The sequence below is a fragment of the Rhagoletis zephyria genome, unplaced genomic scaffold (genome assembly GCF_001687245.7).
Source record: "Rhagoletis zephyria isolate East Lansing unplaced genomic scaffold, Rhagoletis_zephyria_1.1 Rzeph_scaffold_00165, whole genome shotgun sequence".
Classification (NCBI taxonomy): Eukaryota; Metazoa; Arthropoda; class Insecta; order Diptera; family Tephritidae; genus Rhagoletis; species Rhagoletis zephyria.
Genome location: NW_016157249.1, coordinates 231,642 through 247,786, shown reverse-complemented (window position 1 = coordinate 247,786; position 16,145 = coordinate 231,642). Strand labels below are relative to the sequence as shown.

Sequence of the window (16,145 nt, the reverse complement as noted above, 5' to 3'; positions counted from 1 at the left end):
AGCAACAGGACAAACTTTTACCAAGTGAAATTAATTATTTAGAAGAATACAAATATTTAATGACACCAATCGCGGCCACACTTGATTACCTACAGAGAGAGGAAAATTTGGTATACGGTTGTCTTATCCCATCGTTGGTAAGTTTATAGCAGTGGGGTTAGAGCAATGCTTGAGAACTCGTTTTAAGAGCTACTTTTCTCTGGATGATTGCGCGAATGATGCAATTTTAGCATCGATTTTGTGCCCGGAGATAAAAGCGAGGTGGTTCACTGCGCTGCAAAAAATGGAATCGTCTACTTGTTCTGCAGAGGATTTCCAACAATCAACCGATTGACGCCGTTATTCCCAGCCAAGGTAGAGAAGATGACTTTTTTGATTTCGCCGATATTGGTAAATATAACTTAGTAATTCTTATACAGTACATTATTGAAAAAATTTCAGATGACATAGGCGTAGAATCAAGCCAACCTGCTGCTATAAGTTCGTCACCGTCAATTTCTCCAACGCTTTCAGATGTGGTCGCTGAACAATTTTGTCAATACTTGCACGATCGAAGTACGTCTTTTATAAGTTTGGAATAATATCCTTTACTCCGTGATGTATCATTGCAAATGAACACTCCACTGTCATCATCAGCTCCAGTCGAGAGGATGTTTTCGATAGCTAATATCGTTAACAACGCAAGAAGACAACGGCTAACCGATTTTTCATTTGAAAACCTAGTTTTAATAAAAGCAAACTCTTCATTTCAGTGATTAATCTATGTTTTTTGTTTATCCTGCCTTGCTAGGTAGCTTTTGCGTGAGTTTTTGAATTCGTTTTGATTGTTTTTCAACAGAAGGGGTATAATTATGTGACTGTGTGTTAAGTATAAAAAAAAAAAAATTAATATTTTGTAGTTTAAGTTTATTTATGAACATATGTATAAAGGTGAAAGAATTTTTGTTTGAGTTTGTTGATTATCGTACTATTTACAAAATATTTGTAGTGATTATTTAAAAATCAATTTCAATTAAAAGTAATTGAAAGTAATTGCAGAAGAATTAAAAAAATGGGTATTCATTACCAATTACGAATAAAAAGTAATTATACTTGGTATTTATTTTTTTTAATTACCGGGTAATTTAATTGTACTGGTACTTGTACTTGAATTTTCCAACACTGCTTTGTAGCAACTGCAGTTGTCAGTTGAAAGTTGCCAGTTGCGATCCGTAATATCGTTTTGGCAACTAGCAACGCAACTGAAGTTCGATTGCTATCGATAATCGAACCAAAAGTCTCACTACGTCGGTACTTTCGTCAAGCGAAGCTGCTGCGCTTGTTGCGAGAACAGCCCAGCCAGCAAAAAATTCGAAAATTAATCCGAAAATGAGAAGAAAAGTGGATGAACGCGGATTAGGTCTACAAAAGTACCGAAAATGGTTGTGAAAGGGTACGTTTCGGCTATTTTTCTGAAATTTTTCTGATAGAGTTTTTCGTTGACAAAACGTACTGGGGAACTACGCTTAAGAGCGAAATACACCACACAAGCGGCTTGACAAACCAAGCGAAATATCCCTTTGCCGCTGAAGGTAATTAAAATAAAAATCAAAATTTTTTGATTTTCTGACCGCCATGTTGAAGTGTGATCAAACCGCTTGCGTTGTGTATGGAAAGTATAAAGAATTTGCCCGCACCACTAGTATGCTCTAGCCACTAGCGGCACCTCAGGCATACGGTGGCGGTACCACAGAGTGCCGCGGCACCCACTTTGGGAAAGCTTGTTCTATATTATACCAAAACCCAGAGTACCATGTGTACACGGAAAGCACATATTAGCCGTGTTTTTTTTTTACGCATATACATCTACGCTTAACGTTTGAAAAAAAACAAGCATCGACAATTTCCATTTGAAAACAAGTAATTTTGATTTTATCGACAATTATTCATAAGCGCATATAAAGTTTGTCGCTTACTGCTCCATACAAATTTTAAGCGCAGATACGTATGCGTGTAAAAAAAACACGCCTATTTTACAATTTCAATTACCTGCCCAGCCAGCAAGAAAACGTACATTTTACGAACATTATGTTTTCGATGGATTCTCGATCGGCAAAAAGTTAGAAAAAGGCTCGTAAACGATATAACAAAAAAAAAGTAAAAGAACGACGCTTGTAGTAATTTGTCAGCACAAGAAAAAATTTTCATTCTGTTGGAAATTTTTCTTAAACCACAATATTTTACAATATATAATATTCGCATACGAATGCTTTTTCGATCCGTTTACGACTGTTCGTAGGCGATCGACAATTTCAAGCGAAAAAGTACTCGTAAACGAATCGTAGACGGCTATCATAAACGACTTTTAAGCCGGCTTTTCTTCGAGAAAATATCCAGTTACGAGCTCGCTTACAACGATTTTGCTGGCTGGGTGAATATACAGTTAAGTCTTGTAAAAAAAACTTTCAAACTTGATTTCCCAAAATTTTCATTTTTACAAATTCATGTTGCTGAATACTCACCCTGCACACCAACAGAACGCACTGGTAAAACTGTAGCTTGGATTTTGGTGCTTGACGATATTCGTTTTAGTTCTTTTTGCTCTAATTCTGAAGTGGATCCAATTACGCGATTTATTAGTGCATGCTTTTTTTGTAGTTTGCTATGAAAATCTGTAATAACTTTTGCTATAACCTACAATTAAAAAAAAGTTCTTTCATAAATCCTATTGATTTAAAATGGACTTGCCTGAGTTTCTGAGTAATCTTTTTCAATAAAAGGCTCTTCAGCACACAGTATCCGTATGGCTAAACCCGGTCCTGGAAATGGTTGCCTTTCAATTAGGTCAGCGGGTAGTCCTAAATCCCTTCCCAAGTCTCTTACTTCGTCTTTATGAAAATCGCTTAAAGGTTCTACAACGCGCCCAGAGTACCGCAATTGTCTTACAATAAAATTAAAAAATTTGTTAAAGTTATTTCATATATTTTTGACATTACAAACCTTATTAATTCTGTATCATTATGATGAGTTTTGATAGTCTCTGCATTTTGGCTTACTAAACTGGATGCAGATTCAATTAAATCGGGTCGAAGTGTGCCTTGCGCAAGTAATACATCTTCTGGCTTTAATTTCATTTCGGTGATAATATCGTTCGTAATTTTTACAAAGATATCTCCGATAATTTTACGTTTCTCCTCAGGGTTAAATGTTTGAGATAACATAGGCGTTTCTACAATTGAGAACTGTCCAGGTCTCTTAATTTGTGTTGTGCCTTTTAAGAATCGATATGCTTCCTTTTTTACTAACGGATCAATACCAATGTCCCGTAGAGATTTTTCGACCTTGCCACTCTCTCCTTTACGCATAAATCCTAATAAAAAAAAAATTTTAATGTTTTTGAAATACCTACCTTTTCTGAATAAATTACCATTATCGATGTGGACCGCAATAATTTGATTCGGCTGTAAAGAATGACGTAACAGAGCAGCACAAACAGTTGAATCAACCCCTCCGCTAACAAGTAGCTGCAAAAAGCATTAAAACTTTTGTTAGTTTGCAAATATAAGATATATGGATCAATATAATACATATGCTCGATTCCACAGAAAAGTAAAGCAGTCTGATTTTTAATTTCTTTCAAAATATTGTACATTTTGGTGATTATTGGTATTCACTATACATATCTCTCAGCTGCTTCTGACGCTAATTCTTATCATGTCCAAGCATTTTATTTTAATATTTTGCTCCTTTTATCGAAAGATTTTTGACAAAGCTAAAAGCAGTTTTCAATATTAAGTTCTACCCAGAATTACAGCGGACGACGGTAAAGCGGTCGGCGGTAAGTGAACAGCTGTACAGTCGCCCCAGTGAAATCCGTCAGAGTAAACACAATTGCGGCGCACGACGGCTTCCGTCAGTTGTCATTTTGACTTGAAAATTATAATTAAAATTAAATATTTTTCAGTACGTGGGTGTATTCTGGAAATAAAAATAGATGAAAACATGGAAAACTTGTGAAAATGATACAAATTACTACAATCGACAATTATACCTTGTTTATACCTACGCAAGAACCGCATTAACAAAAAAACCAATTTGACTCAACGCATATTTCTTTCAAACGTTCATACTTTTTTCTTTACAGCGCACTCGGTGAAACCGTATTCAAAAGTATACAAAATTTGTTATTTTATTTCGATATTTCTTTAATAACTGATTTGAGCGACTGACTGAAATGGAAGCGAGCAATAATTCAAATTTACTTTAATAATAATTCAAATTTAAAACGGGCTGTATAAAGAAAAGCAGTCTTTTTTACTTCGCGTCAAATGAGTGATGTGTTTATACCTGTTTTCTAACCGATGTGAGAAGTAAAAAACCGATTTCAAATCAAATTCGAGTCAATACACTTTTGAAATTCAGAGCGTATGAAATTTGGTTTATCCATCCGTTTTAAAACCCAGCGAACTGGATCAAAGCTCTTTATGAATCGGTATAAACAAGGTATTAGTCAACATTGTGCCGTCCCCGCTGTGCGGTAGAGATGCAAAAAATTGATTCTGACATCGATACATCGATTTTTTTTAATTTTTGACACAATATCGATGCTGTGGGGCGAAATCGATTAAAGTCGAGACGGTGAGTACATCGTGCGCTATGGGTAAAATTAAAATTTATTTTATTTATTTATTTATTTATTTACTAGCAGACCCGGCGAACTTCGACCTACCCAAAATTAGATTTTTAATTTAAACATTTTGATCCAACATTTTCTCAGACAATCCACATTTACGATTTGTACTGGCAACTTCAACGGCTAAGACTATGGTTTGGTGGTCGTTTGCCGCTTAAATAACCGAACTATTGTTGTGTTATGTCCGAAGTTCCCTGGTTTTCTTAAATAACCGAACGAAAAAATGTAACATTAAAAACGACTTGGAACGTTGCGTTGCGTGTTGGTTGTGTGATGACTTAGCTCACGTAAAATGTGCTGGTCTCAATGGTAGGGTGGACGATATCATAACCGATAGTAAAGGTGTTCGTTGGTCTTGCCCCATGTGCAGATCAACCGAAGTTGACCTTTGTAGAATGTTTAGGAGCGCAAGAAGTGGCTTCCAGGAGTTGGGTAAGGAGTTGAAACTTCTAAACGAAAAGTTTAAGCGATATGAAGATGCTTTTAAAAACTTTAAGTGCATTGAATCTTCATCCTCTCCATCACCCAAGCTTAGACAAGCTTCGAAAAAGCGGAAGCATGGAGGAGATAGCATTGTTCCTAATCCGAATGCTTTAGACATTGACACTCCGCCAATTGATTCTTTGCCTACTCCCGGCTTAAATAAGGAATTAATAAGTTTTAATTCTCCGTGTGTTGAGTTATCTCAAGCTGCATCTTCCTCAGATGTCACTACAAGGGCTGCAGCAAAAACGACAGCTGTGTCTGAACCTACCTCTCAAAGTGGACCTTCTCCGTTACCCAAAGAATTAGTCGTAGTTCCTGCGAATAAATCTGTGTTTGTTTCGCGGTTTTCTAGTGAAACTTCGGTAGACGATGTTAAATCTTATATAACATCAAAGCTTAACCCCCGGCACATAGCTATTAGAAAATTTAATTTTTCATACGAAAGGAGCATATCTTCCTTCAAAATTGATATTTCCCCCGACCATTTTCAAAACATTGTTGATGGTTCATTCTGGCCCAATGGTGCTTTAGTTCGAGAGTTTGAGTTTAAACCTCGAGCTCGGAATGAAAATACTGTTCAAACTCCCTCCTCAGGATCAAAAAACTTATAAGTAGTTTTTTCTTCAATATTTATTACCATAATGTTAGAGGTCTAAATACAAAATTAACCGAGCTGTACTTAAAGTCTTTTGATTCAAATTAGGAAATTTTGGTTTTTACTGAAACTTCGCTAAAACCGAATGTGTTTAATAGTGAAATATTGTGTAGTAAGTATGAAATATTTAGAAATGATCGCTTAGATAGAAAAGGCGGGGGTGTTTTAATAGCTGTTCAGACTGACTTTTCTTCTGAAAAAGTTGAGTTCACTGGTTCAGATGATGTTGAATTACTCTGTGTTAGAATACGGTGCCCCTCAAGTAGTGTTTTTCTTGTTGCAATTTATATTCCACCAAACTCTAACCCTTCGGTTTACTTTAAACATTCTACATTATTGCTCTCTTTATTTGCCATGGTCAAAACCTCCGATTCGATAGTTGTGTGGTGATTTAAATCTAGCGCGTGTTTCCTGGAATTCGGTGGATGGAATTCTGGTGCCAAATTCTTCTCGGGATGTACTTAACCAATTTCTTAACGAACTTTCCGATCTTGGTCTATATCAGATTAATTCAGTTATCAACAACTTAGGTAAATGTCTTGATTTANGAGCATATCTTCCTTCAAAATTGATATTTCCCCCGACCATTTTCAAAACATTGTTGATGGTTCATTCTGGCCCAATGGTGCTTTAGTTCGAGAGTTTGAGTTTAAACCTCGAGCTCGGAATGAAAATACTGTTCAAACTCCCTCCTCAGGATCAAAAAACTTATAAGTAGTTTTTTCTTCAATATTTATTACCATAATGTTAGAGGTCTAAATACAAAATTAACCGAGCTGTACTTAAAGTCTTTTGATTCAAATTAGGAAATTTTGGTTTTTACTGAAACTTCGCTAAAACCGAATGTGTTTAATAGTGAAATATTGTGTAGTAAGTATGAAATATTTAGAAATGATCGCTTAGATAGAAAAGGCGGGGGTGTTTTAATAGCTGTTCAGACTGACTTTTCTTCTGAAAAAGTTGAGTTCACTGGTTCAGATGATGTTGAATTACTCTGTGTTAGAATACGGTGCCCCTCAAGTAGTGTTTTTCTTGTTGCAATTTATATTCCACCAAACTCTAACCCTTCGGTTTACTTTAAACATTCTACATTATTGCTCTCTTTATTTGCCATGGTCAAAACCTCCGATTCGATAGTTGTGTGGTGATTTAAATCTAGCGCGTGTTTCCTGGAATTCGGTGGATGGAATTCTGGTGCCAAATTCTTCTCGGGATGTACTTAACCAATTTCTTAACGAACTTTCCGATCTTGGTCTATATCAGATTAATTCAGTTATCAACAACTTGGGTAAATGTCTTGATTTAGCGTTTATTGATGATACTGACAAATGCACTATAATACTCGGCGATCCTTTAGTTATACCTATAGACCCTTATCACCCACCACTTGAGTTGTCCTTGGCACCATCCTACGATTCATGTTATTGTCCTGAAACTAGAAAGCCGAAAGGTCGGCGATATTCTTTCAAATACGCTAACTACAACAAGCTTAAAATAGCTATATCTGGAATAATCTGGCCTGAGTACGAGGGGATGTTGAGAACAGTGCCTTACACCTTAGTAAAATCTTGAATAATATATTCAGTAAACTCATTCCTCTTGTTAAAGAAAATACCGTACCTAGTAACTCGTTGTGGTTTAACTCAGAGCTAAAGCATTTAAAAAATCAAAAAACTAAATCATTTAAACTTTATAAAAAATCAGGCCTGTCTTCTCACTACGCCGCGTACTCCATCCTTCGTCATAAATACAATACCTTAAACAGAAAATGTTACAGCAATTACATTAATAAAATTCGCATTAACATCGTTTCTAATCCCAAGTCATTTTATCATTTTGTTAACTCAAAACGTAAAATAAATGGGTTTCCCTCAACACTGAAATCAGATGATGTTATTTCTAGTGATGATATTATTTGCTGATATGTTTGCAAATTATTTTGAATCGAACTATTCTGTCGAGCCAAATGAAAAAACTTCTAGCCATCCTTTTCCACTCCCACAGTTTGACCACATCCGTATTCCTTCAATCTCAGCTGACAATGTTCTCCTTCATTTGAATGGTTTAAAAAATTCTTTTCTAAGCGGTCCGGATGGTATGCCCTCCGGTGTCCTAATAAGTTGCGCTGATTATCTATATAAGCCATTAATACCATGTTCTGACCGACATCGAAAACATATTTTCGTTGCTAAAACTGGTTTTCGACCTAAAACTTGTGTTTTCGTCTATGTAAAATCTGTCAAACGAAAACCAGTTTTCGCTGAAAACTACTTGAAAACTCACGTTCCACTCGTTCCATTCGGTGTCTTCACTAGTTTTTTTTCGATTATTTATCGAAGTGGAAGTCATATTTTATCATCTTTAATACGCTATTTCGTATTTATTGTTAATTGGCTGGCCAATGTAAAATAAGAATGAAAGTAAGAGGTTGCTAATGAAAAGAAAATGTGGGAAAAGCATTTTGGTTTTGTTTTTGTGTAGCAAAACTGCAATACGAGGATGTAAGAAATGTCAACGAAAACACTAACAGCCGGTGTGAACAGCCCTCAGCCCACAATTCCAAAACTCTTTTTCAAGTGTTTTCGTTGTCGGTCAGAACATGGTATAACAAACATCTTCAATGCTTCTCTAAAGCAAGGAGTTTTCCCCTCTTTGTGGAAGGAGTCGTATATCTTGCCGCTTTATAAAAATGGAAGAAGGTTGAATATTGCGAATTATAGGGGAATCGCTAAGCTGTGTGCCATTCCTAAAGTATTTGAAGAAATCGTTACGGAAGAACTATCTTATTCTATAACGCCCGTTATCGATGTATCACAGCACGGCTTTTGTTAAGGTAAATCAACTGTATCAAACCTTCTTGAATTCACTACAAATGTAAACAATTGTTTCAAAAGTAATTATCAAACTGACGTCATTTACACTGATTTCAGCAAGACATTTAATAAAGTATCTCATTCAACTCTAATATACAAACTTGATAAAATTGGTTACCCTCCAATCCTGCTGCGCTGGCTGTCTTCTTAATTCATTNTGGAATAATCTGGCCTGAGTACGAGGGGATGTTGAGAACAGTGCCTTACACCTTAGTAAAATCTTGAATAATATATTCAGTAAACTCATTCCTCTTGTTAAAGAAAATACCGTACCTAGTAACTCGTTGTGGTTTAACTCAGAGCTAAAGCATTTAAAAAATCAAAAAACTAAATCATTTAAACTTTATAAAAAATCAGGCCTGTCTTCTCACTACGCCGCGTACTCCATCCTTCGTCATAAATACAATACCTTAAACAGAAAATGTTACAGCAATTACATTAATAAAATTCGCATTAACATCGTTTCTAATCCCAAGTCATTTTATCATTTTGTTAACTCAAAACGTAAAATAAATGGGTTTCCCTCAACACTGAAATCAGATGATGTTATTTCTAGTGATGATATTATTTGCTGATATGTTTGCAAATTATTTTGAATCGAACTATTCTGTCGAGCCAAATGAAAAAACTTCTAGCCATCCTTTTCCACTCCCACAGTTTGACCACATCCGTATTCCTTCAATCTCAGCTGACAATGTTCTCCTTCATTTGAATGGTTTAAAAAATTCTTTTCTAAGCGGTCCGGATGGTATGCCCTCCGGTGTCCTAATAAGTTGCGCTGATTATCTATATAAGCCATTAATACCATGTTCTGACCGACATCGAAAACATATTTTCGTTGCTAAAACTGGTTTTCGACCTAAAACTTGTGTTTTCGTCTATGTAAAATCTGTCAAACGAAAACCAGTTTTCGCTGAAAACTACTTGAAAACTCACGTTCCACTCGTTCCATTCGGTGTCTTCACTAGTTTTTTTTCGATTATTTATCGAAGTGGAAGTCATATTTTATCATCTTTAATACGCTATTTCGTATTTATTGTTAATTGGCTGGCCAATGTAAAATAAGAATGAAAGTAAGAGGTTGCTAATGAAAAGAAAATGTGGGAAAAGCATTTTGGTTTTGTTTTTGTGTAGCAAAACTGCAATACGAGGATGTAAGAAATGTCAACGAAAACACTAACAGCCGGTGTGAACAGCCCTCAGCCCACAATTCCAAAACTCTTTTTCAAGTGTTTTCGTTGTCGGTCAGAACATGGTATAACAAACATCTTCAATGCTTCTCTAAAGCAAGGAGTTTTCCCCTCTTTGTGGAAGGAGTCGTATATCTTGCCGCTTTATAAAAATGGAAGAAGGTTGAATATTGCGAATTATAGGGGAATCGCTAAGCTGTGTGCCATTCCTAAAGTATTTGAAGAAATCGTTACGGAAGAACTATCTTATTCTATAACGCCCGTTATCGATGTATCACAGCACGGCTTTTGTTAAGGTAAATCAACTGTATCAAACCTTCTTGAATTCACTACAAATGTAAACAATTGTTTCAAAAGTAATTATCAAACTGACGTCATTTACACTGATTTCAGCAAGACATTTAATAAAGTATCTCATTCAACTCTAATATACAAACTTGATAAAATTGGTTACCCTCCAATCCTGCTGCGCTGGCTGTCTTCTTAATTCATTGGCATGAAACAGAGGGTTATCTTTAAAAAATGTTCATCTCACGTAATTTATATGACGTCAGGTGTACCTCAAGGTAGCCACGTTGGCCCCATTCTGTTTCTTTTATTCATCAACGATCTTCCAAATATTTTGAAGTATTCGAATTGCTTAATGTACGCAGATGACGTTAATTTACTTAAGTTCATTGGTGCTCCAGGAGACAGGGAACAATTACAGGTGGACCTTAGTAATGTGTTTAAATGGTGCGAAGTAAATTCTATGTCACTTAACTTGAAAAAGTTTAAATTTATGTGTTTCTCTAGAAGACCCTTTCAATCATATAGCTACCGCATTTGTGAACATAGTGTTGATCAGGTAACTAATTTCATCGATCTAGGTGTAGCCATGGACCCTTAGCTTGAATTCAAGTCTCATGTAAACTCTTGTATTAATAGAGCCAAGGGCGTCTTGGCTTTCATCAAACATTGGGCTAAAGAATTCAGAGATCCTTATGTCACTAAAGCTCTCTTCACCTCCCTAGTCAGGCCGATCTTAGAATATGGGTCTGTCGTATGGAATCCTAGATATCAAACGCACTCTGACAGACTCGAGTCGGTACAGAAACAATTCTTATTATTCGCATTAAATAATTTGCCTTGGGATTCGACATTAAATCTCCCACCGTACAAAAGCCGCTTGAAGCTCATAAATTTGCCAACGCTGAACAGCCGTAGAGAGATGCTCGGCGTTTTGTTCATGATTAAGATCTTGAACGGGATGGTCAATAGTCCCTTTCTACTGAATCAGATCACCTTTTGTATTCCTTCTTGGCCGTTTAGAGATTACAAGCCCATTAAGCTAACTATTTGTAGAACAAATTTTTAAATGAATGATGCTTTTCGTTGCCTATGCCTACTTTAATAAGCATTACGACTATTTTGACACCTCCGACTCACTTTTTACCATTAAGAAAACCTTACTTGAGATTTTGAATAAAGAACATGTAAACCCTTACATTGCACCTTATCGTTCAGCTGGTGAACTGTATTTCTGTTCAGTTTATGAGGTAAACGTGGTCGACTCGCATACTTTCCCGACTGCGCCACGGTTGTGTTGAGCATTTGTAAATCAAACTTTGAAATGCATGATGCTTTACGATGGTTATGCCAAGATTGTTACAAACATTATGATTGCTTCGACATATCTGAATCGCTTTTTTGTAACTAAATAAATTAATATCTTTAACCGGGAACGATAAATTACACAATATCTATGACTGCTTAGTACAATTGTAATCGGCGTCGTATATTTTCGCGACCGCGTAAGCCAATACGAGCATGGATCGGAAACTCGGCCTTTCCGACCATGATCAACAGCTTGTCCACAGCGCGGAGCGGAAACTAGAGCTTTCCGCCTGCCACACATTCAAAGTAATGTCTTCGGGAACATGGATCGGAAATCCGACCTTACCGACCATGATCAACAGCCTGTCCGCAGCGCGGAGCGGAAACTAGGTCTTTCCGCCCGCCGCACACAAAAGTACACTGAAGACTAGGCCTCGCCAGCTACCAAACCTGATATTTTATATTATATTTGAGGGATTCACAACGGTGTCGTAAGTGTCGTATTGTTGTATGTCGTAAACTTTAAAAGCTTAAATAAATGTTTAGAGAACTTGAAACGACAACCAACTAATTTTTAACACTGCAAAAATTCATTATATGACTTTGATCGTACTTTGCAAACCCCCTTAATATATTTTTTATGCGTTTAAAGTTTACGACATACAACAATACGACACTTACGACACCGTTGTGAATACCCCAAATATAATATAAAATATCAGGTTTGGTAGCTGGCGAGGCCTAGTCTTCAGTGTACTTTTGTGTGCGGCGGGCGGAAAGACCTAGTTTCCGCTCCGCGCTGCGGACAGGCTGTTGATCATGGTCGGNTAAATGTTCTATTCTCATCTGTCTGTAAGAAAACATTTTTCTGTAGACCAAATAAATAAATAAATACAAGTGTTATGTCCATGAGAAGTTCCCTGGTGGCAACAATGATCCGGATCTATAGTGAATGTGCCCTAGAAACTTTATCTTATAGTTGTTCAACAGAAATACAATATACATAAGTAGACTGAGATGAAATACCCCACACGACCAAGAAACGTATGTTAACGGATGTTACGAGTTTTACGATAGTTTCTCTTACCCTCAAGCTCCGCCTCAACTAAGAGTCTCGTATTTCAAACGTTTTCTAGTTTTCAAACGTTTTTTCGTTTTCGCTACTATCTCGATAATCGCTCTGATCGAAAACATTGCCGTTTTCATTGATTTCTCGATAGCGAAACGGATCGAAATAACTTCCGCCTGAGATACGTTTCCACTGTCGAAAACACTACGAAAAACCTTTTGAAAACGCATGTAGAGAACGAGAGTTCTGCTGCCACAAATGAACAGCGACAGGTAGTACTTTTACCATACTTTTTTGGAACCCGTTCCCAATAGTTTTGTAAGTGAAAGCGTTGCTAAAATATCTAAAACGGATGCATTCTCGTGTGCATTGGTCGGGTGGGACCTTAAAGGCCCGTTTCACCAAAGCAATTTAAGTGAAAAATGATTTTTTCTATCAGGTTATATATTGAATTCAATTTAAAAAAAATAAATTTTGATTAAATTGCTTTCATGAAACTGGCTTTTACGGTATTTCGACAGGTGGTGATTTGAGATTCACCACTGCACAACTCAACCCTGCTGTCTCCGAATGAAGCTTTAACGCATAATAATATTGGCAAATCACATCCATTGGGCCAATTGTAACACACGAGAGTTCGATGTACTCAATGGTGCAACAGGTTGATTTAGTCTGACATTCACGGCACCTTTTCTCACTAGTCGATTTTTAGTAATAACTTGACCTCAGCACCACCTGGCAGCTCTTTTTTTACAATTGGATTGCCTTTACCGTTTCCAATACATGTTTTGAATATTCGCCAAATCGGATCATAAAAAAGATTTTTAGTAATAACTCAACTCCAGCGCCAACTGGCGTATTAAATTGTGAAACTAAACTATCCAGAGACCCACTCAAACACACACACAAAACTTTGTTAAAATTCATATATGTATCTCCATACGAAGTGTTGCAGAACTGTACCATGACCATTCCCAGAGATATGCAATAAGAAAAATTTCGACATGGTAGGTGCCACGCCCGTATAAAGTTCTACCATGAACACTTCCAGAGATACTTATTATGAAAAATTCGGTTTGTATGGGAGTTGCCACGCCCCTTTTCAAATAGTCCGAATTTTTCTCCAAGAGTATGCGATCGATTTCATATGCGCCAATACCAAGTTCCATCACATTACCATGAACACTTCCAGAGATACTTATTATGAAAAATTCGGTTTGTATGGGAGTTGCCACGCCCCTTTTCAAATAGTCCGAATTTTTCTCCAAGAGTATGCGATCGATTTCATATGCGCCAATACCAAGTTCCATCACATTACCATGAACACTTCCAGAGATACTTATTATGAAAAATTCGGTTTGTATGGGAGTTGCCACGCCCCTTTTCAAATAGTCCGAATTTTTCTCCAAGAGTATGCGATGGATTTCATATATCTCCATACCAAGTTCCAAAACTCTAGATACCATGAACATTTCCAGAGATATGGGGTATAAAAAATTCGGTTTGTATGGGAGGTTCCACGCCCGTTTTATGTATGAAGATTTTTGTTAGCCGATAACCATCCTTTGAACGTCTGCAGCAGGTGTCCGAAATTTCAAATAAATCGGTTCAGCCGCTCTCGAGCGAGATATATGTACATAGGCGGAATGGCTGCTTTTAATATTTCGATCTTTAGAAAACTATGAATTTTTCATTGTTCTCGCTTTATTTATTAATTAATTTATTTATTTATTTAAGTAGCTGGCTGTGCATAAGACTGATGTCTTTTAAGCCCATCGTATATAATATTGTCGTTTACAACTATGATAATTGGCTTACATAAGAATAAAAATAAATTAGCTTAAAATTGAATAAGATGAAGAAGAGAGCTAGATTTTTATGGAAGAGAGCTAGACTTTTATGGAAACATAATAAACATTTAATAAACAAAAGACAAATAGCCAAACTTGATCAAATGTTGCTGGCTTAATTAGCTGATCACAAGTGAATATGTACATAAATATTGTTACGATTATCCTTGAAACCTCGTCCGGATTTCCCAAATCCCTCGGTTCGTATCGCTGGATTGTTAAATAAATGCAATCGATGACCAAATTGTAGTACAATTAACTTTATTGTACAACAAACAATTTACAANTGTAACACACGAGAGTTCGATGTACTCAATGGTGCAACAGGTTGATTTAGTCTGACATTCACGGCACCTTTTCTCACTAGTCGATTTTTAGTAATAACTTGACCTCAGCACCACCTGGCAGCTCTTTTTTTACAATTGGATTGCCTTTACCGTTTCCAATACATGTTTTGAATATTCGCCAAATCGGATCATAAAAAAGATTTTTAGTAATAACTCAACTCCAGCGCCAACTGGCGTATTAAATTGTGAAACTAAACTATCCAGAGACCCACTCAAACACACACACAAAACTTTGTTAAAATTCATATATGTATCTCCATACGAAGTGTTGCAGAACTGTACCATGACCATTCCCAGAGATATGCAATAAGAAAAATTTCGACATGGTAGGTGCCACGCCCGTATAAAGTTCTACCATGAACACTTCCAGAGATACTTATTATGAAAAATTCGGTTTGTATGGGAGTTGCCACGCCCCTTTTCAAATAGTCCGAATTTTTCTCCAAGAGTATGCGATCGATTTCATATGCGCCAATACCAAGTTCCATCACATTACCATGAACACTTCCAGAGATATGCAGTATGAATATTCGGTTTGTATCGGAGGTGCCACGCCCCCTTTTCCGATAGCTCCAATTTTTCTCCAAGAGTATGCGATGGATTTCATATATCTCCATACCAAGTTCCAAAACTCTAGATACCATGAACATTTCCAGAGATATGGGGTATAAAAAATTCGGTTTGTATGGGAGGTTCCACGCCCGTTTTATGTATGAAGATTTTTGTTAGCCGATAACCATCCTTTGAACGTCTGCAGCAGGTGTCCGAAATTTCAAATAAATCGGTTCAGCCGCTCTCGAGCGAGATATATGTACATAGGCGGAATGGCTGCTTTTAATATTTCGATCTTTAGAAAACTATGAATTTTTCATTGTTCTCGCTTTATTTATTAATTAATTTATTTATTTATTTAAGTAGCTGGCTGTGCATAAGACTGATGTCTTTTAAGCCCATCGTATATAATATTGTCGTTTACAACTATGATAATTGGCTTACATAAGAATAAAAATAAATTAGCTTAAAATTGAATAAGATGAAGAAGAGAGCTAGATTTTTATGGAAGAGAGCTAGACTTTTATGGAAACATAATAAACATTTAATAAACAAAAGACAAATAGCCAAACTTGATCAAATGTTGCTGGCTTAATTAGCTGATCACAAGTGAATATGTACATAAATATTGTTACGATTATCCTTGAAACCTCGTCCGGATTTCCCAAATCCCTCGGTTCGTATCGCTGGATTGTTAAATAAATGCAATCGATGACCAAATTGTAGTACAATTAACTTTATTGTACAACAAACAATTTACAATACTCGCTAATACAGTAAAAACACTTTACAATACTTGTTAAAGCAATAACAGCGCTTAACTAAACTTGGTAACACAATTAAACTTATAGCTTG

The 16,145-nt window shown here is 36.4% G+C and overlaps 1 protein-coding gene across 1 annotated transcript in view; it reads right to left on the bottom strand.

Moving 5' to 3' along the window:
- The window catches only part of bur (GMP synthase burgundy), a 411,333-nt gene that overhangs the window by 168,597 nt on the left and 226,591 nt on the right, over nucleotides 1–16,145 (bottom strand). Inside the window, exons 6-9 of the mRNA XM_017606747.1 lie at nucleotides 3,407–3,503; nucleotides 2,980–3,349; nucleotides 2,728–2,920; nucleotides 2,502–2,673 (exon numbers count right to left, since the gene is read on the bottom strand). Of these exons, the coding sequence (XP_017462236.1) occupies nucleotides 2,502–2,673; nucleotides 2,728–2,920; nucleotides 2,980–3,349; nucleotides 3,407–3,503 (832 nt within the window). The remainder of the gene's footprint in view (nucleotides 1–2,501; nucleotides 2,674–2,727; nucleotides 2,921–2,979; nucleotides 3,350–3,406; nucleotides 3,504–16,145) is intronic.